The following is a 27,910-nucleotide window of genomic DNA, read 5'->3' on the forward strand; positions in this document are numbered from 1 at the left end:
TTTTTAGGACAAGTGATTTCAATACCTCCCCTCAGTAAGGCGATGAAGATGCGAATACGATGTATTTTGTACTCCCTGGTACCATCCGTAAATGCTTTCTCTATGCGTTGGGGCTGAGGACCGGGAAAAAAATTTGTCCTTCAGGAGGGTTTTGTGAAAATACTGGAATTTGTATTGAGAGGGAAAATATTTCCACATTCTTGTTTATCACTATGAGTTCTTTAAAGGATAAAGTAGTTTTAATTACAGGTTTGTTCTTATCTGGATTTTGGAGTAAACCCTACTTTGAAAATATTTACAATCGTGTTGATTCTATTGTAAAACATGCATTAATTAACTACGAAAAGAAATGTTTTCTTTACTTATAAGAAAGGCTACTTAATTCTACTAGATTCGGTGCCTTCACTGTATTTCAGGGGCCAGTTCCGGAATAGGGGCAGGAACTGCACTATATTTTGCGTCTCTTGGTGCAAAACTTGCAGTGTGCGGTAGGAACGAAGAAAATCTAAAGAAAGTTTCGGAGCAATGCATTGCTGAGGGGCTTTCTACAGACAAAGTGAGTAAGTCTGGAGTTTCATAGGTTTTTAATTTTATTTTTTAGGTAACTTAAGGACCCTGCTAAAGACAAAGTCCACACTGGAAGCTAATGTGCTCTGCGTGATATTTTCAGCACATTAAGTCACATTATATAGTATCTGTACCATTACAGCAGTTTTTAGTATAAAGAAAAATATGTTCATAGAAAAAATGTAGAGTTATGTGAGGACCGAACTGAAGCGTTGGATGAATGCTCATCTGAAATCTTGTGAGCCATATAGGCCTATAGAGATTATATGCAAAAGTTAATTTTATAAGAGGGTTCTTTTTAATGAATTACTACAGCAATAACCTAATACTTTGAAGGACTTCTTGTAATGTGAAGGAATCTCACCAAAAGCGTACTCATCATCTTACCCCTCTTTTCTCTCAACCATTCACCCAGCCTACTTCCTTTATTTGCTGATCTTAGGTCTACTATCTTGCTGTAATCTTGCACTGCATGTCCACTGTAGACAGATTTTCTTGTCTTTTCCTTTGCCCTGTCTGTGTTGGAGGTAAATGCCATGAGTTGATTTTTTCATGGGTGTTATTTCTGTTGAGTCCAGCAAAGAATATAGGCCTACTTCTGTTCTTCTTTTCCAGGGTTAAATGTGAATATCAGGAAGTCAAAAGTCAACCTTTCATCACCTCATCCCAATTGTTGGTCCTTTTCAGCAGGTTGTAAATTTGGAATTGGACAATGGAGAGACAGAATAGATTTACTCAGAATCTCAAACTTCACCTTTCACTTTCATTCCTACCATTATTCATGGTCGTAAGGATGATCATATGATGAAAACCATGTATTGCCAACCTATTTAGAGCACTCCGCATATCATTTTTTGATCCAGACCAGCTACGGTTGAGCACGGCATCTGTTGAGTAAAATTCTAGGTCGATGTCCTCTCGTTTCTTCTGTCTAATTTGAAGAAACTCTTGTTCCTGTTTTGTAGAAGGAAGCTGCATTCTGATTTGTAGATCTTCCGGTAAAAATGTCTTAGAGGCTAGCATGCATGCCAGTCTTGAGGATGACGTCTTGGAGATATCCAGCGTTCTTTTTGACATTTTCAATGGCTCAGAGGTCAGATACTGTTAGGTGTTCCCAGATGAGTTCCAGCCCGTATGTTAGAACTGGAAGTACTTTAGCATAAAATATACTCATGGCCGTGCTTCGGGATAGTCTTGTGGGATCCGAAATATTGTAAATGCTTCTGATGGCTGCCGAAGTTCTCTCTCTTACATGACATTTGAAAGAATTACCTGAAGGTTGAAGTGTGATACCCATATATTTAAATGAGCTCACGACCTCCAAGTCCTTCTTTCCACACTGTAGTCTGTCATGGGCCGCAATTCTTCCCCCTTTTCTAAATAACATCTGACTTATTTTTGTTAATTTCCAAGCTGTTTTTAATGGCATAGTCTTCGAGTTTATCCATTACATTCTATAATTCTTCCCTGTTGTTTGACCTTATAATCGTGTCATCAGCGTCTAAATACATTGTAACGGAGGTTTTGTGAGTGATCATTGTGATGTCTGCCAAGGCAATGTTGAATCAAATGGGGCTTAGAGGATCACCGTGGAGAACTCCATTAACTTACTCTGTGTTATTTTTGCTGAATATGTCTTGCTGTCGTGTATTGTCACTCGGTTATATGCCAGGATGTTGTTGATTGCTATAGTCAGTGGGTTGTCTTTTCCTGTCATATTGGCTACTTTTAAAAGGAGCATATATCTGTTCAGTAGATCCGATACCTTTCTGAAGTCTCTGAAGATTACACAGAATTTTCCTTTCGGATGTCTGATGCTGTCCTGGATACTGTCAATGAGATTTTTTACTGCTTTTAGAGTTCCTCTTCCTTTCATAAATCCGAACTGTAGATTAGGGATCATTGTTCCAGCTGCTGCAACAAATCTGTTCTCCAGTATTTTTGCAAAGACCTTGCAGATGTTATTTTGAAGGGCTATGCCCCTGTATGAGTCTGAGTCACTTCTATCTCCTTTGCCTTTGTATATCATCTTTATGACAGATTGTCTCCATCCATCTCGGAATTCTCGTGTTGCGTAACTTTTGTTGAATAAGCAGTGTGTCACAGGTATCTTTCAAGTTTTCCTTGAAAATCCTATCAGGCTCAACTGCTTTTTTATCTTTGGTGCCAACAATAACAGTTTTGACTTCCTCCTGTTCTGTCGTATCTGTTATTGAGGCAAAATTTCTTCGTAGTTGGAGAGCAATTTTAAGATTCCAATGCGAGCGCTACCATTTTAACAAATGCACTAAACGAGGATAATCCCTTATGGACTACTGTAAAACCATGACGAATATTAAAACAAGTGTAAGGACTCCTCGAGTTCAAGCACACCCCGCCAGGCAGCACTAGAGTTAGGCAAGCTCCACAGTACCGATCAGCTGGTCTTAGGATTGATGTCAGAGGAAACGTATCACTTCATAACTGATAAGTATATATACAGTCTTTTAAAAAACAATGAGAGATTACAATTAAAATACCATGGCTGGGTACAATGGAAAAAATCATACATGGAAATAAGAGCTACAGCCTTCATCACATGTTGCGGAAAGCACAGGCTACTGGAGTGAACATATACAGATGAATGGTACATAATTCCCAGTATATTAAAACAAACACCCATGAACTATTTAAAGGTAATACTCTATACTTACCAAATCAATTTGTCGGTTACTGGACTTACGACAGCTTGCGTGAAGATTTGGCGGCAAATTAGGGAAAATGTGAGGCATTGCTCCAGAACGTAATTTCCATTTCACAGGAGAGATATCCTCTTTTTCACCATTCACTATAAAATTATCTGATTTTGTTATCAAATCATCAGAGAAATGAACATCACAAATTCTGCTATTACACATTAACTCAGTATCCTTCCGTGGAAGAGCTCTGGCCCATTTTTCAAATTGGTTTCTATCCTTCGGTGGTGAAGAAAATCGCTTATCAACTATTGTACCATAGCCTGACTTACAGCCACGCGCAAAACAGTACGGCATGCTGAATGATTAAATTAATCAAGCCACATGCTTGAAGTACACAACACACAATGAACTGACTTTAGAAACTGAAAGCAAAAAAAATTCAACTTATTCACTGAAATATCTCGCACAGTAACGTTTCCTGTTCTTTCCTATACCCGGGTTGCTGGAACAACTGGAGTACGTGTTGGATGTAATCGCTTGAAGTGCTTGCAGTGGCAGGACCACAAACTACCATGCTATAATGGTTGAGTCCTCACACTTGGTGTTATGTTCATCATGGTAAAATGTAAATTAATGTTAGTGGTGTGAAGCTTACGTATAATAGTTTAATGTACTTCATATATGGCCATTTGTCTGCAATAAAGTTATTATTATAAGGATGATCATATGAAGTTGTGCAGATTTAAGACTGTCATATTTTTTCTGTATTGACTTTACAGTTTAGGAAAATATGTACAGTACACAAAACTTTTAGTGATACTTCGGCTCCCTAGTGCTGAATCGGTAGACGTCGGTTATTTTCGAGATTCGCATTGGCAACCTTTGACACAAACGGATCGATTATGCATCTGCCTGTCATATTAATACCTTGGTCTACCCCTACCGTTCTTGCAGCCTACACTTCCCTCAAAGACCAAATGCACAAGTCCTGGGTGTCTTAAGATGTGTCCAATCATTCTATCTCTTCTTCTGGTCAAATTTAGCCAAACCGATCGATCTTTCACCAATTCGATTCAGTATTTCCTCATTCATGATTTGATCTATCCATCTCGCCTTCAGCATTCTTCAATCAATCAATCAGTCAATCAATACTGATCTGCATTTAGGGCAGTCGCCCAGGTGGCTGATTCCCTGTCTGTTGCTTTCCTAGCCTTTTCCTAAATGATTTCAAAGAAATTGGAAATTTATTGAACGTCTCTCTTGGTAAGTTATTCCAATCCCTAACTCCCCTTCCTATAAATGAATATTAGCCCCAGTTTGTCCTCTTGAATTCCAACTTTATCTTCATATTGTGATCTTTCCTACTTTTATAAACGCCACTCAAACTTATTCGTCTACTAATGTCATTCCACGCCATCTCTCCGCTGACAGCTCAGAACATACCACTTAGTTGAGCAGCTCTTCTTCTTTCTCTCAATTCTTCCCAACCCAAACTTTGCAACATTTTTGTAACGCTACTCTTTTGTCGGAAATCATCCAGAACAAATCGAGCTGCTTTTCTTTGGATTTTTTCCAGTTCTTGAATCTGGTAATCCTTGTGAGGGTCCCATACACTGGAACCATACTGTAGTTGGGGGTCTTACCAGAGACTTATATGCCCTCTCCTTTACATCCTTACTACAACCCTTAAACACCCTCATAACCATGTGCAGAGATCTGTACCCTTTATTTACAATCCCATTTATGTGATTACCCCAATGAAGATCTTTCCTTATATTAACACCTAGATACTTAAAATGATCCCCAAAGGGAACTTTCACCCCATCAACGCAGTAATTAAAACTGAGAGGACTTTTCCTCTTTGTGCAACTCACAACCTGACTTTTAGCCCCGTTTATCAACATACCATTGCCTGCTGTCGATCTCACAACATTTTCGAGGTCACGTTGCAGTTGCTCACAATCTTGTAACTTATTTATCACTCTATAGAGAATAACATCATCCGCAAAAAGCCTTACCTCCGATTCCACTCCTTTACTCATATCATTTATATATATAAGAAAACATAAAGGTCCGATAATACTGCCTTGAGGAATTCCCCTCTTAATTATTACAGGGTCAGATAAAGCTTCACCTACTCTAATTCTCTGAGATCTATTTTCTAGAAATATAGCAACCCATTCAGTCACTCTTTTGTCTAGTCCAATTGCACTCATTTTTGCCAGTAGTCTCCCATGATCCACCCTATCAAATGCTTTAGACAGGTCAATCGCGATACAGTCCATTTGTCCTCCAGAATCCAAGATATCTGCTATATCTTGCTGGAATCCTACAAGTTGAGCTAGTTATCGTCCATGTTTCAGTTCGGTACAATACCACATTCCAGAAAAACGTCTTCAAAAACATTTTTCTAATTCCTATATCAATGTTCGAAGTGAACAAATTTCTTCTCCTAAGGAAGGCCTTCTTTGCTTCTGCAAGTCTGCATTTTATGTCCTCATTACTTCTGCCATCGTTAGTAATTTTACTACCCAAATAACAATACTCATCTACTTCCCTTAAGACTTCTTTTCCTAATCTAATATATCCTGCATCACCTGACTTCATTCGTCTACACTCCTTTACTTTCCTTTTGGACTTGCTTATTTTCATCTTGTACTCCTTACCCAAGACCCTGGCATACCATTCAGCAGTTTCTCCAGATCTTCTGCAGTCTCGGATAAAATAACAATATCATCAGCAAATCTCAGGGTTTTGATTTTCCCCCTTCCCACAGCCATCTTTGATTTCCTTTACTGCCTGTTCTATATATAAACATTGAAAAAGAGGTGGGACAATCTGCAACCTTACCTCACTCCTTTCCGGATTGCTGCTTTTTTTTCAAAGCCCTCGATCCTTATCACTGCAGACTGATTTTTGTACAGATTGTAGATAAGTCTTCATTCTCTGTATCTGATCCCGGTCACCTTCAGAATCTCATTGCACCTATTTTCAAGTTACAAGATATTAGACTGCAGGCTTTCAGTACAATCTGCCATTGAGACCAAGTCATCAGCATTTCTGATAAGCCTTCTTTTTACGTTTACAAGCTGCTCTCACTTCATCATTCCACCTAGATGTTCGCTTTTTTCCATCTTTACACACAGTTGTTCCTAGGCATTCCCTTGCTGTTTCTACTACAGCATTCCTGGATGCAACCCATTCTCTTTCTGCATCCCGAACCTGCTTTCTGTCGACTGTTCGGATCTTCTCACTAATCATATCCATGTGCTTCTGTCCAGTTTCCTCGTCTTGGAGATTTTCTACCCTTATTCGTTTGCAGACAGATTTCACTTTATCCTAGGCCTAGAGATACTTAGTTTACTACAGATCAGATAGTGGTCTCTATCATCGAAAAATCCCCCAAAACCCATACTTCCTGAACTTCAAGTCTGTTAAGGTATAGTCTATTATGGATTTGGTACCTCTAGCCTCCCATGTGTAGCGATGAATAGCCTTATGCTTGAAGAATGTATTTGTAACAGCTAAACATATACTAGTACAGAAGTCCAGCAAACGCTTCGCATTTCCATTAGCTTCCATACCTTCCCCACATTTACCAACCACCCTTTTGTATTTCTCAGTTCTATTTCCAACTCTCACATTGAAATCGCCCATTAGCACTATCCTATCCTTGCTGTTGACCCTGACTACGATGTCACTCAGTGCTTCATAAAACTTGTCAACTTCATCCTCATCTGCACCATCACATGGTGAGTACACTGAGACAGTTCTCGTCCTAATTCCTCCAACTGCCAAATCTATCTACTTCATTCGCTCGTTTACGTGCCTGCATAAACTTGTTGCGTGCAGTAGTATTCCTGATGTATAGCCTTATTCCAGACTCTGCCCTTCCCTTTTTAACACCCGTAAAGTACACTTTATAATCTTCTATCTCTTTCTTTCCCCTTACCCGAATATTACTTACTCCTAGCACATCCAGATGCATCCTCTTTGCTGACTTAGTCATTTCTACTTTCTTTCTTCCATAAAAACCAAATCCCATGGCACAACAGCCTCGAAGGACCTTGGCCTACCATGCGACTGCTGCTCCGCCCGAAGGCCTCCAGATTATGAGGTGTCATGTGGTCAGCACGACGAATCCTCTCGGCCATTATTCTTGGTTTTCTTGACCCTTTCTTCCATAAGCCCCATTAATATTGATAGCTCCCCATCGAATTCCATTTTGTTCTCCAAGTTGTTTCCAAGGAGTCCCTCGCCTGTCAAATGGGAGTAGGACTCCGTTACCCCCATAGGTCTGAGGCTTGCTTAAAACATTCTGAGCTTGGTAAATTCATGAAGCAGGATGCTACCCTACTTACACACAGTCCAAGTGAGGATCTCTCCTCTAACTGGTTAGGGACCACCGGTAGCTTGTATAGCCCTAGCCACCTGAGCATAAGGAAGGCCACGACTCAGAATTTCTCTGAGATGCCCAATCCCGTTCCGTAGCAACTGGTATCCCGACTCTCAGTACCACTTACTAGACCACTCAGCCATTGCCCATGGTTCACAAACTAGGACGTGACTACAGTAACCCACACCATGAACCATAATTTCAAGTAAGATTTGCATAATTTATACTCCCTTATAAAGTAATGTTCAAACGTTGGGTGGTAAGGTGTCAAATTTTGCTGAGTATAGGTGTTATTTACTTACTTATTAATTAAGTAATTTATTTTTATTATTTTTTATTATTGCGGAAGTGGGGCTTCTCAAGTGATTCATCACTTTGTGATTGCGGAGAGCAGCAGACGATCCAACATCTATGTCAGTGTGTTTTATGTCCTTCAATGTGCACTATGAAAGACTTGATTGCAGCCTCCCCCAACGCTATTGACGTCGCCCAATACTGGGCAAGCATCATCTAGCTCTTGAATATTGTTGCTCTATCTGTGATTGTATAATAGACTTGTATATTTGTATAGTAGAAATGTAGATGTTGCTTTTTGTTAAATATCTATAAGTTGATACTTCTGACACGAATAAAGAAAGAAGATTTAAAAAAAAATATATACGTATAAATACAAACTGCACAACCAAAAGGCAAATAACAACCTTAACATAAAAGAAAAAGGTTTCCAATGTGATCGATCTGAATTATATAGGTGACTTCCTGTCGAGCGCCGTGCTTGGAAAAGATGCTGCGTTGGTTCCTTAATGTGAAGACTGTCTTTAGAAATGACGAACCACAATGGGAAGGTCTAAGACGACCACAGAACATGGCAGAACAACAAACTTGTATAGTTGCTGACCAATAGTCAGCCACTTCAGGGACTCAGGTGTTGCGTGCATGGGGTCTTCCATAGTACATGAAGTCTGACACAGTTTGCATTGGAGAAGATGAGATGATGTCTGTAGATAACCACAATCACATAACAATGTGTCTGCGCGAAAACCCCACTTCAACAGGTTACATTTGCGTCTTGTAATACCTGAGCAAATCTATAGTCCTCTCCGTGTAAGGACGTACCCTAAGGGTGCAACCTTACCCTTTCTCCCCTGTAATATTAAGGTATCGATTTATAGTTACTTTTCTTGCTGTTGGGTATTTTGCAGGTCTTTTTCAGTGTCGGTAACCATACAGTTTAGGGACCCTACTTGCCGATACGACGTCTTACATTAACCGTTAATCTGGCACGTTGGCAACGTTCAATCACTGTTCTAGCATGAATTGCGTGTTGCCACCGCATCGCCGTTAAAGTCACTAGTGATACATTTGCGAGAATATTTAAAGCATATTTTCTTTTTCTGTGGGATTGTAAATCTATTTGGCTAATACCAAGTAAGTAGAATTGTGGCATGTTCGGATAATGCATTTATTAACATTGTTTGCGCGAAATGATTAAAGTGCTCAAGTACGTCAGTCTCATGTCTAGATCTACCGGTACACGAAATAACTCTTGCGGGACAAAATTTTGGCAGTAGAACTTATGACATTATTATTTTCAAATCCGCAGTGAACTTGAAACCTTACCTAATTTCCGTTCACGGAGCTTGGCACATTAGTATTCCTATATGTTTCCTGATAAGCTTGAAGATATAACCAGCCTGCAGGCTGAAAATATGCCCAATAATTTCTCTCCTTACTGGTTACCGGTGTTGAAGAGAGAAGGAAATGTTCGCGCAAAAGAAAGGGAAGTCATTGGATGTCTGGAACTTTCTAAAATCACACTGCAAAGACTTATTAAATAGCATCGTTTAACACGCCCCTCTTGTCAAGAATATGGTTATAGTACGCCTAGTGTATATCAAAATAAAGACGGATAATTTGAGTGAGAAAGTGTGTTTATATCCTTAATTCCTCATTGAGCGTGGAAATCGACGAGATATTCATAATTATCTTGAGTTATTTGATCTTATCTTTTATCATTTACTAGGGTAGGGAAACCTTGATTATCGGTGTTTCCTACATTGAGGTTAGTTTGTTATGGTTATGTCTGGTGATTTTAATATGTAACCAGGCAGGTTGGCAGCAGTGATCCGCCATTACAAAAAAGAGAAAAGAAGAGCATCGGGTGGCGATATTTACTTTCTGGGGTATTTCCTTACGTGGAAATTACTATATTGAGAGATTTCCACATTAGCCAACCTTCTGTATGACCAGGAGGAAGATCTTCGATTGTAGTCGGCCATTCTTCTGAGTGTTTGAACCTCCCTCGCCATTTACAAATTTGGGCTTGGTGTGCAGTCCCTACAAGAGCCTGCGTTCTGAGGAAACATGGACAGTAAGCTGGCTGGAGATCATACAGAGGGTGAGATTCAGATGTATCGACTTTTTTCTTCTCGCTCTGTTCTGCTATCTCCCGATGGATATCAGGAGGTGCGATCCCCGCAAAGCAGTACAATTTTTCCGAAAACCTAGGCCGTAGGCAAGCGTTGATGATTCGACAAGTCTCGTTAAGAGCGACGTCCACCTGTTATGTATGACACGATCTATACCACACAGTGCACGCAAATTCAGCAGCAGATTAACACACTACAAGTGAAGATGTCCTCAGGGTGCTTGGCTGTGCACCCCATGTGGTACTTGTCAATTTCTATATCACATTGTTCCAAGCTGACACTTCCTTCACTTTCAAATTGAAGCAGTGCTTCTTAAAGGCGAGAGCATGATCTAAGCTCACTCCCAGGTACTTCGGGGTTGCACAGTGATCAAGAGCGACTCCATCCAGGTGCTAAAAAGGTAGGACAAACAGAAGGAATATAGATCTCATAAGTACTGGAAAACGATCGTCAAGTCAATTCATAATTAAGATAGCGACAGGAAAAGGAACAAGTAATGAGATAAACGTAATGACTGGTTAGTGTGGGAAGGGAGCAATAGGAGGAGGAGAAAGGGACATTGAACATAGAAGAACACAATGGGATAAGGACAATTGCCACATGTTCGTACACTGCCATGTTCAGATTGATGGGTTTTCTCCTTATCTTAGATCTTCGGCCTTGATGTGGGATGTCCGCTCTGAAATGTATATTAGTACACTTATTGTTTTCTTTTCCATGGTTATGTCCATGTATAATTTTATGCTTTCAGATTATGTGCATCCTGGGAGATCTCTGTGATGAAAGTGTCTGCCAGCGGACAATAAATGAAGTCATAGAACAGTACGGGCGATTGGATGTTCTTGTAAGTAAATACAGAGTGATGTAAAAGTCACAACCCATTTATTAGTATAAAAATTCTTTAAGTTTTTTGCTACTCTTCAATTTCTTATTTCTCTATCATGGTTTACAATTACTCTGAACATTCAAATAATTTTTCTCTCCAGGAACGTTATGCTCTGGAACTCGATGTTATATGTCAGAATTAATTTCCTCAGAGGCTTGTTAACGGGATTGTTGAGGAATGTACAGTTTTGTGGGTTTTACGGCATACATTTTGTCATCGTCCAGGCCATGAAAGAAGAAATCCTTAGGCTTGTGATGTAGACTCCTTGGTGGCATTTTGATCCCCCCCCCCATCTCATGATGCTCCAATGCAAACATTCCATGATGTACACTACAACGTGTAGAATTACACAGGTTTTTGTGGTGGATCATCTTCTTGTTGGCAGTACAAGAATTAAGCATCTCCGATACTGGAACTGTGTTTGTTGACAGTCTTTTCAAATACTTAATCAATCAATTACTACTGATCTGCATTTAGGGCAGTTGCTCAGGTGGCAGAACCCCTATCTGTTGTTTTCGTAACCTTCTCTTAAATGATTTCAAAGAAATTGGAAATTATTGAACATCTCCCTTGGTTATTCCAATCCCTAAATCCCCTTCCTATAAACAAATATTTGCCCCAATTTGCCCTCTTGAATTTCAACTTTATCTTCACATTGTGATCTTACCTACTTTCAAAGACGCCACTCGAACCTATTCGTCTACTAATGTCATTCCACACCATCTCTCCACTGACAGCTCGGAACATACCGCTTAATAATACCAATATAGTTGATCCGTTATACATTTTTCAGCTAACTCATTCCTGGTTGCCTGCGTTTTGCCCCAGTGTGCTAAGTTGGGCTCATCAGTTGGTAAATAGCACACCTACCAATTACTCATTTGGAACAAATATTTCAGGTTCTCTATGGGAATCAACATCTTTATCACATATTGCTTACCTGAGCAGCTTGTCTCCTTTCTCCCAAGTCTTCCCAGCCCGAACTTTGCAACATTTTTGTAATGCTATTCTTCTGTTGGAAACCACCCAGAACAAATCAAGCTGCTTTTTTTTTTTTTTTTTGGATTTTTTTTTTTTTTTTTCCAGTTCTTGACTCAAGTAATCCTGGTGAGGGTACCCTATACTGGAATCATATCCATTTGGGGTCTTATCAGAGACTTATACGCCCTTCCCTCTTCATCCTTACTACAATCCCTCAGTACTCTCATAACCATGTGCAGAGATCTGTACCCTTTATTTACAATCCCATTTATATGATTACCCCAATGAATATCTTTCCTTTTCCTATTTGTGAAACTCACAACCTGACTTTTAATCCCATTTATCATCATACCATTGCGCACTGTCCATCTCACAACATTGAGGTCATTTTACAGTTGCTCACAGTTTTGTAACTTGTAACAGAATAACATCATCCACAAAAATCCTCATCTGTAATTCCCCTTCGTTACTAATATCATTTTTATACAGAAGAAAACACAAAGGGCCAATAATACTGCCTTGAGGAATTCCCCTCTTAATTATTACAGGGTGAAATAAAGCTTCGCCTACTCTAATTCTGTAAGATCTATTTTCTAGAAATATAGCTGCCCATTCAGTCACTCTTTTGTCTAGTCCTATGGAGCTTATTTTTGCCAGTAGTCTCCCATGATCCATCCTATCAAATATCTTAGATAGGTCAATCACAATACAATCCATTTGACCTCTTGAATCCAAGATATCTGGTATATCTTGCTGGAATCCTACAAGTTGAGCTTCAGTGGAATAACCTTTCCTAAACCCGAACTGCCTTCTGTTGAACCAGTTATTAATTTCGCAAACATGTCTAATATAATCAGAAAGAATGCTTTCCAAAGCTTACATGCAATGCATGTCAAACTGACTGGCTTGTAATTTTCAACTTTGTATATCACCCTTTCCTTTATACACAGGGGTACTATATAAACTCAACATTCATTTGGTATAGCTCCTTCATGTAAAGAATAATCAAATAAGTACTTCAGATATGTTACTATATTCCAATGTATTGTCTTAAGTATATCCTCCGAAATCTTTTCAGTTCCAGCCGCTTTTCTAGTTTTGAACTTTTGTATCTTATTGTAAATGTTGTTGTCATTGGTAATTTTCAATATTTCTTTTGTATTTGTCACCTCCTCTAACTGGACATTATCCGTGTATAGAAAGCTCATAAAATTGATCAACAGTAACATTACACTCACCATTGTTTGTTGTGATGTGCTTTGTCTCTTCTGCTGCCACTCATTTCCGATAGATGGGATTACTGCTGCATACCGAGTATAACAGCCTGCCTGAATATTGATAGGAAGTAGCTACGGAGTTAGATCTCTCTCTTCTTTATCATGCCATTCCTCTGTTTCATAAATATTCTGATACTAGTGGTACGTAAGACACTGGTTCATCATAGCATTCCAGCTATTCAGGTCCTACTTTGAAGCACTGATTAGAATGAGCAGTGTGCACATTTAACGGAATAATGGCAGAGGAGTGTTCGCGGCTGTCTACAGCCAGGTCATTCCAGCACTGGAACTTTGGGCTGTTCGTTAAGTGAGAAAATGTGCGGTTTTTCATTTGATCAAGTATTTTGTATGATAACATTGCTTTTAATTACTACATTACTACAGATGTCATTGTAATGACCTATGTTGAATTCATTTGAGAAAACCACAAAGAAAGTTTTTCTGAGAATTCCGTAGAAAAGCACGGGTACATCAGCTAGTATTAGATAAGGAAATGAAGTCTTAAAGGAAGTAGATGAATATTGTTGCTCGGGTAGTAAAGTAACGAATGATGGCAGAAGTAAGGAGGACATAAAATGCAAACTAGCACAAGAAAGGAAGGCCCCTCTTAAGAAGAGAAAGTCGCTCACTTCAAACACTGATATAGGAATTAGAGAGATGTTTTTGAAGACTTTCGTCTGGAGTCTGGCATTGTATGGAAGTGAAAATTGGACGATAACTAGCTCGGATAGAAAGAGAATAAAATCTTTTGAAATGGGGTGTTACGGAAGAATGCTGAAGGTGAGATGGATAAATTGAATCACGAATGAAGAGATACTGAATCGAATTAGGAAGAGAAGATCTGTTTGGCTAAATTTGACAAGAAGATATAGAATGATAGGACACATCTTAAGATACCCAGGACTTGTGTGCTTGGTTTTTGAGAGAATTGGGGAGTGTAAGAACGGTAGGGGTAGAGCAAGGTATGAATACGACAAGCAGATTAGAGCAGATGTGGGATGCAGCAATTATGTAGTAATGAAAGGTAGGGTGTCATGGAGAGCTGCATCAAACAAATCTATGGACTGATGACTTAAAGAAAAGAAGAGGAGGGGCATAGAAGGTAACTTCAATGCAGATGCGAGGTAATGTCTTCAGTACTTGTCCTTATTAGTTCCCTTGTCGTTATCTTGCTGAGTAATTTGTTCAGTGAATACCTAATACTTTTCTTGTAATGTAAGACTATTTAGTGATAAATACTGATAAATTATAAACAGCATGCCAGTGCGCCAAGAATCATACAAGTGGCAATATGCTATTGAAGAGTTTGTTGTGTCAGGCCATATTAGTAGGAAAACCTCTGGCTGCCCATTATTGGTACTGTAAAGTATTTGGTAAAACTAAGATATCTAGCAGAGCACCTCCTCCTTTGAATTCCTTATTTCCATGAAGATCCTTGCCATCTCTTATGCAAAACCAAAATTCGTCCATATCTTTAGAAAGAAAGTCTTCAGGAAATATTGACTCTGCTAATGATCTCCAATGGTTGTCAAAGTTTTGTAGATTTTCAAATTCCTTCTAAGCAATTCTTGGAAGTGATTTAAAAGGTGGGCAAGAGTTTGCTGTCTACTTTCACTTTTGGACAAAGCCACTTTTGAGCCATTAAAAGACTTAAATTTCAAAAAAACAATATTTCCAATCATATCGTTTCTTAATCCCACAACAACATACATGATAGTACATGTTGTACATGATAGTAGAAGTTGGCTACTTTATCTTTTTCTGAAACAATGCCAGATTGATTCCTAAATTGTATTATGCCAAGTCCCAAATACATCCGAGTGGAAGGTACAAACTGAGGAACAACATCGGCAAGATCAGTTTTATGAAGAGGGTAGCTTTGAAACGTATAGCTCCTTGTACGTTGTCATATTTTTTTTTTTTTTTTTTCATGGAGTGAAAAACTACCACTTTACCACTTTGGAAATATTTGTTAAGTTACACTAATTTTTGGTAAAATTTGTGCCAAGAAAAGTAATATAAACAGAAAATTTTATTGTTAAGTGACATAAACAACTGTTGGGCAGCATACAGTCTTCCCTCTTTCACCATTGCTACCATAAGTTACATTAAGCTGGCGAAGTCCAGTTGATAGTTTCTGCCAAGTACTTACTAAATATATATTCATTTGCTTTCTTTGGGGTAGGCCTAATTACTTTTTGGAGGGAACTTAAGGCTTTGACGCTATGAGGATTGGGACGGTAATATCAATGAACACTCTAATTGTCTAACTCGCATCAGTTCTTAAAATTAAGAACATTGTCAGTAGTGTGAATGTATATCCTTTAAGTTTCCTCGTGTTTTTCGAGTGTGGTACAAGTGTTTACAGAGGTTTATGGAGCCAGTGGTTCTATTTTTTAGAACAAAGAGGTACAGTAATTTCAGTAAATCAGTGTCAGCAGTTTCTGCTATCTCCTGTGCAGGTGAGAAAATTGCCCGAAAACTTCCATTCACATTACTTCTGGATTCTTCTGTAGTCTTGATTACAGTATTGACAATAATGAAACACTATTGCATATCATAATTTACTGATCGCAATGATTGTGTCAGAGTACAGACAAATGAAAAAAACTCTTCGTGCACACAATGAACACCCGTCGTTAGCTGAAGCTCCTTGCAGGAAGAATGTCTATTTTAGACATGTTAACCCCCCCCCCCCATGGCACTACAGCCCTTGAAGGGTCTTGGCCTACCAAGCGACCGTTGTTCAGCCCGAAGGCCTGCAGATAGCGAGGTGTCGTGTGGTCAGCACAACGAATCTTCTTTGCCATTATTCTTGGCTTTTGAGACCGGGACCGCTATCTTACCGTCAGATAGCTCTTCAATACTAATCACGTAGGCTGAGTGGACCTCGAACCAGCCCTCAGGTCCAGCTTAAAATCTCTAACCTGGACGGGAATCGAACCCGGGGCCTCCGGGTGAGAGGCAGGCACGCTAGCCCTACACCACGGGACCGGCCTAGACATGTTACAGTAGTACCAAAAACTTGCAAGAATGCTGTCGGTGACTTCAGTCCCTCGACACATAGGGTATAATATCACTGTTAGGAGAATTCTGCAAAGTCTGTTTAAGAAGGTGAGTTCTGTTTCTTCTGAAACAAAATGAAATGGTGTTATGGCTTTATTGTCAGGAATGTTCGACTCACCAGATGCATGTCTTTTGATTTGACACCCGTGGGCGACCTGCACGTCGTGATGAGGATGAAATGATGCTGAAGACGACATATACACCCAGCCCCCATGTCAGAGAAATGAATCAAACATGGGGCCCCTGTGACCAAAGGCCAGCATGCTAACCATTCAACCATGGTGCCGGACTCTGTTTCTTCTGAAATGCCTGGACATTTCCTGGCGTATGAGACTGTACAGTATTTAGAAAGACTTGACTTGCACAGTTTCGAGGATCCACAGAGGTGGAAACAGTAATACAACAATAAAGAAAATGTATAATAAATGTGAATGGAAGACTACAAACGATTGCTGTAATTCAAAAACTAAATATGAAAATGGCTCTAGTAGATTTTAAAATCTGTAAATAACATCAATGTGGCATTTAACTGGCATTACAATGATGATACTCATTTCTTTATATTAGACATTACAACCTGAATATTCATTAAAATAGTTCAGTAGTAACTTCATGAGATCACAATTACCATCTCTTTAGTCATATTTTAAGTGTTCAGTGCACTAATTAACTTATTACAACCTTCTTCGTTGTTGACACAAATGTCAATTTACTAAGTGTCCTTGAATTAACATTGCTCACCAGTTGCTTCTTCATCCTTTCACATTTCTAGACAAAAATTGGTTAGGGCAATATATCAAAACACTGAACTTTATTCTGCCTTCTACTGCTTTTCTTTGATCTCTGTGCTGCTGTCTGTTTACACCAGTTGTCAAGACATAGTTACTCTAGGGAGCAGGTGCTAGTTGCTTTGCTCAGGACGGCTGGCGGTACGGAGATGTTAACATATGAACAACAAAAACAACAATAAAAGTAATAATTTGTAGCATAGATCATGTGGAACACACAGGACACAGGTTATAGAGTATAACAGATTCAACAAAAGAAAAACATGGCAGTGTGCAATATGTCCTGAATAAATAAATTTTCACGATTAAGTAACTATAGAGTATTGGGATGCGTGCATTTATTGAAAGAAAATAGGACTTGTGAGATTTGTACCCATTCTTTGCACTTGCTTTATACATCATTTCAATATATGTATGGCCTTTATGGCTGTGACAACAAACTAAACACATGAATTAAACATATCACTGGTGTATTGCTCCTCCACATACTTTTGGGCTTGTTTAGATAGTATTGTGTTATTGTTTGATGCCATCATTTGCATACTGGCAAAGCACATTTCAAGTTTTGATTGATGAGCCTACTTCTCTGTCCAGATTTACAAATCTTACTGAAAACAGATGTTCCCATAAATAAGTTAATTCATGTGCATTACATTTATGCAATCTAGGAAAACTTTCCCACGGAAAATGTACGTAATTCAATCAGATTGCTTGCGTTTGCAAACTTATCTTTGATTTGAGTATCGCACTGTAAGTCGATCAGCTCTAGCTGCAAATCGGGTCTAATAGTTTTCACATCCACCAAGAAGGGCGTAGCAAACATCTGCAGGTCCTTTTATAATGCCTGAATATTGTGGAACCTATTCTCAAATTCGTTGTGCGGATGAAAATAACGTGCATTCCCACTAGCCTTAAGTACGTATTATGTCAAGCACTTCCCCTCCATGCTTGCTCAGCTGCTCTTGTCCCTCAACAGCGGGGAGCAAACTGGCTCCGAAGTTGTTTTGCTCGGAGTTGGCGCTGGCTGGTCTACACCTCTTGCTTCAGTACTTTCCACTACCGAGATTCTCCATCTCATTTGAGGTCATCCTCTTAGCTATCTTTCCTGTGATTTTTTTTTTTTTTTTGATTAAGCAAGTTGGATTTGCAGGTTGGGTCACTTAACTGATAGCTTGAATTTGGGAGATTGTGGATTTGAACCCTAGTGTTGGCAGCACTGGGGATGGATTTCCATGATTTCTCATTTTCACTTCACGGCTTAGTAATTTCCTTTTATTGATTTTTTTCTCTTAATTTTATAGGTGAATAATGCAGGCAGACTTATTCCTGGCTCAATCGAGACAATGACCATGCAACAGTATGATGCCCAGATGAATCTGAATGTTCGTTCCATAGTTGTGTTGACACAGTTAGCAATCCCTCACCTCCTCAAGACTAAAGGCAACATCGTCAATGTTTCGAGTGTTACTGGGTTACGAGCGGTGAGTTGATTTAATCTCTGGCATGCTACAAATGTTGAAAAATTGTTAAGTCATGTTTACAAGTAGGCTACTATATTGTTACTCTTTATTTACATATGGGTTCTTCCCTTGTCTTAAACATATTGTGATGAACTAAAACATTATGATCTCATGTTTCATGTTACTTATACTGTATTAATCCTTGGGGTATTCCCAAGTTACTTGTATTCTGACAAGAATTGAGCCTGTAACATTTTTTAATTGTTACTGTAGCTGCAGTGAACCAGTGATGATGACAGACAGGTTCAAGTGTTTTGGCGTTTATTACCAGTGATTTGTAACTGTTAGGTTCTTCAATCTGCTAAAACTAATTTTGAATAAATTAATTTATAACCTACCTGAAAAAGAAAACGTATGGTAACAGAATTAATTGAAAAAAAGAAACAACGTAACCTTGATCTGCTCACGCACGCGGCGTATTGGCTGCATTTTTTTATTACGTTGCACATTTCTTGCCAGAGAGTTGAGAAAGGCCTGGGAGGGGCAGGTATTCCTTAGTTAGTCATCTTGTCACTAGCCGTAGTCGTATTTAAGCCTGTTCCTACCATCTCAGTACAGTTCAAAAGTTACCTGTTCCTTCATTCAGGGCTCAACGATACAGCGATTCTGAAGATATTCTTCGAATTCTGGAGGAACTAGGGAAGGGAGAAGAGGAAGTAACAGTTTCAGATTTGTGTTATTGTTTGAAAATAAAAAAAATTGCAAGAAATGTAAATACATACCGTCTTACTAATAAAAAGTCCTTATACAGTTGTTTAACACTTGTATAGTTATAGAGTGAATAAACCGTGCATAAACGTGGTATACGCATTGTATTACTATACCGCACGTATACACTCGTTCCAAGTCATAGGAATCTCTTCCTGCAGTTAACTTTCCGGAAAGTCGCGCAGTAGCACGGTATATCGAAAAGGCAGTGGTAACACAAAGTGAGACGGCTGGGAATTTGGCTTGTGTTGATATCAACATTTCAATCAATCGGTCACTACTGATCTGCATTTAGGGCAGTCGGCCAGATGGCAGTTTCCCTAACTGTTGTTTTCTTAGCCTTTTCTTAAATGATCGCAGAGAAATTGGAAATTTATTAAACATCTCCCTTGGTAAGTTATTCCAATCCCTAACTCGCCTTCCTATAAACAGATATTTTCCCCAATTTGTCCTCTTGAATTCCAGCTTGTTTGTGTAATGAACGCCACAGAAGAAATGGGAAAGCTCAAGAAAAGATCAAGAGCTCCTAACTGGGATAGCACGGAAAACGTAGGCATTTGTAATTGAATCGGTGAGTTGAAAGGGGTACATACACATTCCAAAATCCTTATGTTTCAGGAGAAAGGAAAAACTGTTTTGTAGCTACATAAAAGGTTTGATCAAAAAAGTTCTGTTAGGCATTTATACATCATATATCTGCGTGTTCAACTGCAAAGTATGAAAATCATATTACATAAAGTTTTCAAGTTATATAATTTTTTATGTCAAGGAATATGTTCCTTTTTATACTAAAATTTGAGAAAGATCTTTGTAGAGGCAGAAAATGTATAATAAACTCGCAATTTCAAATGTCTATTAAGCAGTAACACATTATTACACAAAAATACACCCAACCATAATTTCTTTTATAGTTTTTCATTGTCATTCCGTCCCTTTAAAGTATATTACTTTACAAAGATTTGTAGCCTCCATAACGTCTAAATGGTGTATGTCTTCTATGTTTAAAATACCGTGAAGATCATCAACATTATCGTCCATTCTTTCAATGTGTGTTTAATGTTAAATGGATAAGTCGAATATTTCACCACGATTATATTACTGCAGACAGTAAATACTACGAAAATAAACTGTTCACTCGTTTCTTTTTCGCTACTCGCTGCTATACAACGCTTATACAAGGGTCCTGGTCTGTATAAGCAATTCAATGAGTATCTATAACAGATGTATACACAGGAGGCTTATACACGGTTTATTTGTAATGAATTTTACATAAACGGTATATAAACCTTGTATAAAAGTTATACACTGTTTATTAGTAAGACGGTTGTCTTGCCCGAGTTTGTTATTTCACGGTTGTTATTATACACTTGCATTTGTTGTTGGAGTTGTTAAAATTATTGTCGCTGATTCGTCATATTTACTGTAATTTTGTTATTTGTTACGTTTTTGTTCTTGTTATCCAAGTTGAGTGGTCAAGAATAATAATAATAATAATCATAATGTCATTCTGATAAATATCTCACGTGAATTGCCGCGATCTTCCTTTCTTGTCGTGTGTATTTGTTAATCCTTCTTTGTTACTGCTTTATTGTTTTCCTGCTAATAACGGAAAGCAAGAAGGAAAGAAAATCTTTCACTATGGATGAGAAAGTTTGAATATTAGAAATGGTTGATTCGTACCGCGGAACATGTGTTTCATTGGCATGCGAATTGCAGCTTCCTGTATCCACGCTAAATACAATTGTGAAAAACAGAGGAAGCATTACATCAAGTGCTTCAGAATGCGGACCAAACTCCAAGAAAAGGAAGTATGCGTCATACTGCAGTTACAAGAAAATGGAAAAAAATTGTAAAAAGTTGACTTTAAACTTCAAGAGCCGCAGGCATTCCAATTGATGGTGTGCTCTTAAGGGAAAAGGCACTTAAAGTGGCAAACATTCTTGGCATTGAAAATTTCAGCATGTGCATTGGCTGGATCTACCGATTTAGGAAAAGGTATAACCTAACCTATAAAACTGTTTGTAGGGAATCTAATGCAGTTAGTAATAATAATAATAATAATAATAATCATATGGCCTCAGCTACCATGTGCAGACATTTCGATTTGAAGCCATCTGGCTGTCTGCTCGTGGAAGAATGGATCGATTGGAGATTGCAGGAGCTGACCAAGGATTACGAACCCAGGAACATTTTTAACCTAGATGAAACTGGACTGTTTTTCAGTATGTTGCCCAGCAAGACTTTGGCATTCAAAGAAGATAAATGCCATGGTGGGAAACAGTGTCTCACAATGATGTTGGGAGCCACTGCTGATGGCTCTGAGAAGCTCCACCCCTACGTGATAGGGAAATCTAAAAAGCCTCGTTGCTTCAAGAATGTGCGATCATTACCTACTGCCTACGATGCCAACTATGAAGCGTGGATGACCTCAGATCTTTTCCGACAGCAGTTAATTGCTCTGGATTCAAAAATGGGTGCGCAAAATAGGAAGATCCTTCTTTTCATCGACCGTTGTCCTGCACATCCTGTGGCTGTTAATTTGAGGAATGTGCAGTTTGAAGTTCTGCCTGCTAACTGCACAAGCAGGCTACAACCTATGGATTTAGGGGTTATTCACTCCTTTAAGTCACTTTATAGGAAGAACCTGGTGCAGCGAATTTTATTCCTTATGTATGCTGGAAAGGATCCATCATTTAAACTTTCAATCCTGGATGTGCTTCACTTCATTGCAAAGTCTTGGAAAGCTGTGAAGCAGACTACCTTCTCAAATTGTTTCTTGAAAGTAGGATTTTTCAAAAATCATGCCGAATCTCAGTTACCAGAAGAAGAAGGCCTGCTACCTCATGTATGGAGAATGTTGCAGTCAGACTGCACTACTGAAGATTTTCTTCGGGTAGATGATTCTGTGATCACTGCAGAGGAAAGAAGTATGGAGGAGTTGGTTGCTGAGCAAACAGCAGCCGAGTCTCCCACCAGTGACAGTGATGAAGCAGAGGAATACAGTGAAGTGATGCCTACCAGTGCTGATGCAAGTGCAGCAGTGGGTGTTTTACGCAGGTATCTGTCAACTGTAGAGGGGGGGTAAAAATTTTCTCCCCTTTTACACCAGTATTCCTTAGACCCTTGAAAAGTGTTAAAGAGGGGTAATACTGTAAGTTGTTTCCTTTTCAGGTATAATTCAGGTACTATAGGTTTTCTTCTCTGGTAGTTCATAAATGTATTTATTCAAAATTACTTTTGGCAGACTGAAGAACCTAACAGTTATAAATTAACTGACTGTTGATAAACTTAACCATAATAGGTATTATGTTGATCCTGTATTGACTTGTCTGAATCTATTAAAGAATATTTAAAATAGTTTTATTTTGAGACCGCCTCGTCAATACACCTAATAATGATAGAAAATTATTTATTTTATCATACATGTTTTGGGAAAATCATCCATTCCCTGCATCAGTGATGTTAGTGAGCTTGCATTCAGGAGATAGTGGATTCGAACCCTGCTGTTGGCAGCCTTGAAGATGGTTTTTCATGGTTTCCCATTTTCACACCAGGCAGATGCAGGGGCTGTACCTTAGTTAAGGCCACAGTCATTTCTTTTCCAGTCCTATTCCTGTCCTAAACCTTCATCGCCGTAAGGCTTGTCTGCGTTGGTGCTGTGCAAAACAACCAAAAAAGATAGTTATGGTGGCTACTATGTGATTCTTTGTCAGTCTTCTTATTCTTCTTCTACGGTCTTCTCACATAAGGTTGTTTGCCAGCACGGAGTAATTATCCCTATTTTGCACTTCCCATATCAGAATTGCCGTATCGTGGACGTCGCACCACTGTCGTATGAATACCTCCACGTTGTTGACTTGGTCTACCCATGGGATCTTGAACATTCTGTGATACATCCACATTTCAATGCGCTGCAGTCGGTTCATTGGTGAAGCCTTCAGTGTCCAACCTTTGACATCGTAAAACACCACCGATAACACACAACACTTTACATACCTGCCAACTTTTCCGATTCAGGGCGGAAGACTCCCGATTTTAGACATTTTTACCTGCCTCCCGATTATTCTATTATTTCTCCTGATGTAAGCTTATTTTTTGGTAAACTTCAAACATTTGTTTTCAAATCCCGCCATTTCAGCTTTGTACGCCATTGGCTGGAAGTCCTTCCCTCATTGGCCGCTTTCAAAGGAAATATTGACATTTATTAATGAGAGAAATGGACACGAATGTACAATGTTTATTGAAACTTGTATATCGCGACGTGTATATCAGTTGTCAATCTCTCCTTCTGGCATGCTATGTTCGTGTTCGTTCTCATAAGTCTAGTCGATTATAGAGACTAGTCGCTAGATTTGGAGTACTTTTTAGTAATTTAGTGACAGATTTTCAAAGATAGCGACTAGTGACTTTTCTAGAGAATTTAGGAGCCATTTGGGGACAATTCTGGCAAATTTCAATTTATTCCTTGATGAAAATAGCATTCCGCTTCGCATAATCGCGTGATGTAATATATTAATCTATGCATTTGCTAAGTAATGGTATCTAAATGCATGACTGATTCACACATGTGGAGCATGAGTTCATACTATTTTTGGAAGGATTATCTGAGACTGATCATCTCGCTTACATACTTCCTGTGAGAGAGTAGAGATGTGCAATTTTTAGCCTTGTAGCCTCGAATAGCAACAGTTGGGTTTTGAGACCATAGTATTGCACAAGACATGTTGAATAAGCAGTTTTGACCAATTGTATCTCCTGATTTTTCCTGATTTTCATATCAAAATCTCCTGATTTTTGGTTTGGTAAAGTTGACAGGTATGCTATGACATGCTGAGTTTTGAACCCCAGTCAATCCAGCATATGGTAGGCCTATATGAGAATTTCATGAATTGGAAAGTTGCATCCTATCATAGAGCTGTAGGTTCCAGTGTTGATAAACGTAAGAGTCATCCACTTAGAACTACAAATATTCTTTTCTCCTTTGGATACAAAACAATTTTAGTGTGTTTCTTTAGCACAATATAAAGGGAGAAGACTATCTTTGTGTAATTTATTTTATTCTTTACTTACATATATGTAGAGATTTTTTTACTTTTTCTTCTCTTAGTTCCCAGGTATTCTGGCGTATAACATGTCGAAGGCTGCTGTGGATCAGTTTACGAGGACCGTAGCCTTGGAGATGGCCGGCAGGGGTATACGCGTGAATGCTGTCAATCCTGGAGTGATTATCACGGAGGTACACAAGCGTGGAGGTATGAGTGAGCAGGAGTATGAACAGGTAAGATTCAAAGAATTGTATTCCCCCTTGGAGGTGATTATTGTTTTAAGAGAGAATACAACAGGGGAACCATTTAAACATTTTTTTAAAAAAAACATTTTTAATATTTTTACAATCGTCTTTATGTTGCATCGACACAGGTAGGTCTTATGGCGACGTTGGGACAGGGAAGGCCTAGGAGTGGGAAGGAAGTGACTGTGGCCTTAATTAGGGTACAGCCCCAACATTTGCCTTGTGTGAAAATGAGAAACCATGGGAAACCATTTTCAGGGCTGCTGATGGTAGGGTTCGAACCCAATCTCTTCTGAATGCAAGCTCACAGTTCCACGCCCCTAACTGCATGGCCAACTCGCTCTCAGAGAGTGTCAGAATGTGTCTTTTATGATGGCGCTCACCAATGTTTATTGTACATTCAAATACTCCAGTACACTACCTTTAAAAAAATATATTGTGCATTTTTGTGAACCCCAGTTGGGAATCATTGCCCTAAATAATGAGGTTATTTTCTGTAGAATTATCATGGGACAGCAAACTCTTAACTTCAGTATACCTTGTATTGCCCACTTTTGATATTTTTGAATAAAAATTTCTTCAAAAAAGTGTAGATCGTTATGAGTATATATATATACACACACACTGTATATATATTGACACTGATTTTAGAAATAAGTTTAGTTCTTATAAGTAAAACTATTATTAGTCACAATTTTTATTACATGTTTTACTCTGCAGTGCATTTCAGAGTCGAGGCTTCATCTCAAGGGGTGGAATGGTGACATACAATTGTTTTCAAACAATATTAAACTATTTCATTTAAGACTAGGGTCTATGTGCATTATGAATTTATTACATCTCTGTTGGGTCAGTTATAGGTGTGTCTCGTCTCGGAAGTATGCAGTTGCTGCTAAAGTTTAATATTGCTTTTAAATATTCTTTTTTTAATTTTATCATTTGGCATGTGTTGAACTAGTGATGTCTATAAATTCCTAGAGTTTCTAATATGTATGTGTGAAATGGTGAAATAATTTTGTATATTTGATACCTCATGTCCTATGTCATGTAAACGTGCAGCAACTGCTGATTTTTTAAATACTTATGTAATTACAGTGAGTTGAGAGAAAAGTTCCACCTCATGGTAATTGGATCAATATGGGCCAATAAGAAAGATAATTTCATATGATATGCTTATCTAGCCGAAATGCTGCCAGGTATTATGTTAAAGAAAGTTTGTTGTGCTTTGTTTCTGATTGTTTCTTTTTCTTTTCAGTTCCTAGAAAGAGGGAAAACAACACATGCAATGGGTCGTGTTGGTACCGTTGAAGAAGTTTCTAAAGTTATTGCATTCCTGGCTTCTGATGACGCATCTTTTGTTACTGGTGTTACTTTGTCTGTTGATGGTGGGCGTGCCATCATGTGTCCTCGCTAATCTACTTCAAGTAGCCTGACCTGAAATATTGTTCTGTTTTTACTTGTTTCACACTATTATCTTCCAAGCCTATTTGGAAGTGTTCGGAAAGTACGTTTGAAATTAGACCTGTATTGAACTCGCTTAAAGTCAGATCTTTTATCTTGCATCAGGTCTCTTTGCCATAATGTGTCCGTCCATCCATGTTAGAACATTTATCATTGTTTATTTTGGTGTTGGTATGACTTTAACCTTATCTTACACATAGTTAATTGTTTACTGAACTATTGACCCTTTGTTAGGTAATAAGACTATTAAAAATTGTTCACAGAAAGAACCAAACAAATAGGCAATCCTGTATACTGGAGATGATTTGGTTCATAATTAATTAATAGTTACAAAAGAAAATGATTTCCAGTATTAAATATAAAGGCCTATGGTAAGATGATTTAGGTAAAAATATCCATATATTGGATGAAACTTGGGAAGGTCATGTGTGAAAATACCTTATGACTAACTTAAGGATTAATCAGTTTATGGCATCTTTTCAACATTGATATGTATGAAATTATCAATGGAAGTGAGACTGAAACATGGTTTTGTAAGATGTACAAGTATTTAATATTTTGTTTGTTCTGTTTCATCCTCTTTAATCATAAATTCTGCAAATGGTGGAAGAATTGCAAGTTACAAACATGCATTAAAATTTGTCTAGTGCTAATATTTAGCATATTTGAAAGTTTATATTTTGAATTGTTATATGTATTGAATATGTTTTATATTTTAATAAATGTTTTCTTATACAGAAAAATTTTATATTGTTGAACCTGATACAAACTTTGGTACCTTTTATGGAAGCCTAACTGCATGCAGGTGTTGTGTGAAAGAGAATGCATGGAACGAGCCCGTAATTTCAGTCTATCTCCATAACCATAATTCACAACTATCACAGTTCCATATGCTACAAAGCACAAATCTGCTCCCTGTATTAGCTAATTTGGGAAAGGAAATGATTACCAATAAAAGGACAAAAATTGAAGATAAGGAAGACCTGATGTGCCAGTGGGATACAATTTCAGGAACACTTGAAGTGCACAAGAACCTCGTTTTTCTGGCCCTCATTAATCCGGATGTCCGGTTTATCCAGATGGAAAATTCATGCATACATGATCATTAAAGACTGTTATGCCTTTCTGCGTTCAGTCTGCAAGCCTCTGTGAATTTACTGAACGTCGCCACAATTCTCTATTTGCAACTCGTGCTGTTTTCTCATTTAGTTCTATACGTCTTATCTTTAAATCGTTAGAAACCGAGTCTAACCATTGTTGTCTTGGTCCCCTCTACTTCTCTTACCGTCCATAACAGAGTCCATCGAGTTCATTCCTAAATTAGCCCTTTATCTCCTCATTACATTGTTCCCACCTGTTTACCAGCAATCATTCTCGCTACTTTCACACCTGTTATTTCTAACTTATGAATAAGATATCCTGAGTCAACCCAGCCTTTGCTCCCTTAAAGCAAAGTTGGTCTGAAAACAGACCGATGTAAAGAGTTTCATCTGGGAGCTGACTTCCTTCTTACAGAATACTGTTGATCATAACTGCAAGCTAACTGCATTAGCTTTACTACACCTTGATTCAATCTCACTTACTATATTACCATCCTGGGTGAACACACATACTAAATACTTGAAATTATCGACCTGTTCTAGCTTTGTATCACCAATCTGACGTTCAATTCTGTTGAATTACTTACCTACTGACATCAGTTTAGTCTTCGAAAGGCTAATTTTCATACCATACTCATTGCACCTATTTTCAAGTTCCAAGATATCGGACTGCAGGCTTTCGGCACAATCTGCCATTAAGACCAAGTTGTCAGCATAGGCCAGACTGTTTACTAAATTTCCATCTAACTGAATCCCTCCCTGC

General features: G+C 38.4%; 1 protein-coding gene across 1 annotated transcript; it reads left to right on the plus strand.

Annotated features, from left to right (window-relative positions):
- The first annotated feature begins 93 nt into the window (after positions 1-93).
- LOC136886456 (3-oxoacyl-[acyl-carrier-protein] reductase FabG) lies at positions 94-26,790 on the plus strand. Its single transcript, XM_067159240.2, has 6 exons — positions 94-249; positions 417-556; positions 10,822-10,914; positions 18,370-18,549; positions 24,404-24,574; positions 25,842-26,790. Exons 1-6 carry the CDS (start codon positions 213-215, stop codon positions 25,998-26,000), a joined length of 780 nt encoding a protein of 259 aa, XP_067015341.1. The 5' UTR covers positions 94-212; the 3' UTR covers positions 26,001-26,790.
- The last annotated feature ends 1,120 nt before the right edge of the window (positions 26,791-27,910 follow it).

The sequence above is a fragment of the Anabrus simplex genome, chromosome X, assembly GCF_040414725.1.
Source record: "Anabrus simplex isolate iqAnaSimp1 chromosome X, ASM4041472v1, whole genome shotgun sequence".
Classification (NCBI taxonomy): Eukaryota; Metazoa; Arthropoda; class Insecta; order Orthoptera; family Tettigoniidae; genus Anabrus; species Anabrus simplex.

Excerpts from the sequence above, each read along its gene's own strand:
- LOC136886456 (XM_067159240.2), top strand. The coding sequence starts at position 213 with ATGAGTTCTTTAAAGGATAAAGTAGTTTTAATTACAG. Across the intron at positions 250-416 it reads TAAAGTAGTTTTAATTACAG|GGGCCAGTTCCGGAATAGGG; the intron begins GTTTGTTCTTAT and ends ACTGTATTTCAG. Across the intron at positions 10,915-18,369 it reads ACGGGCGATTGGATGTTCTT|GTGAATAATGCAGGCAGACT; the intron begins GTAAGTAAATAC and ends TTAATTTTATAG.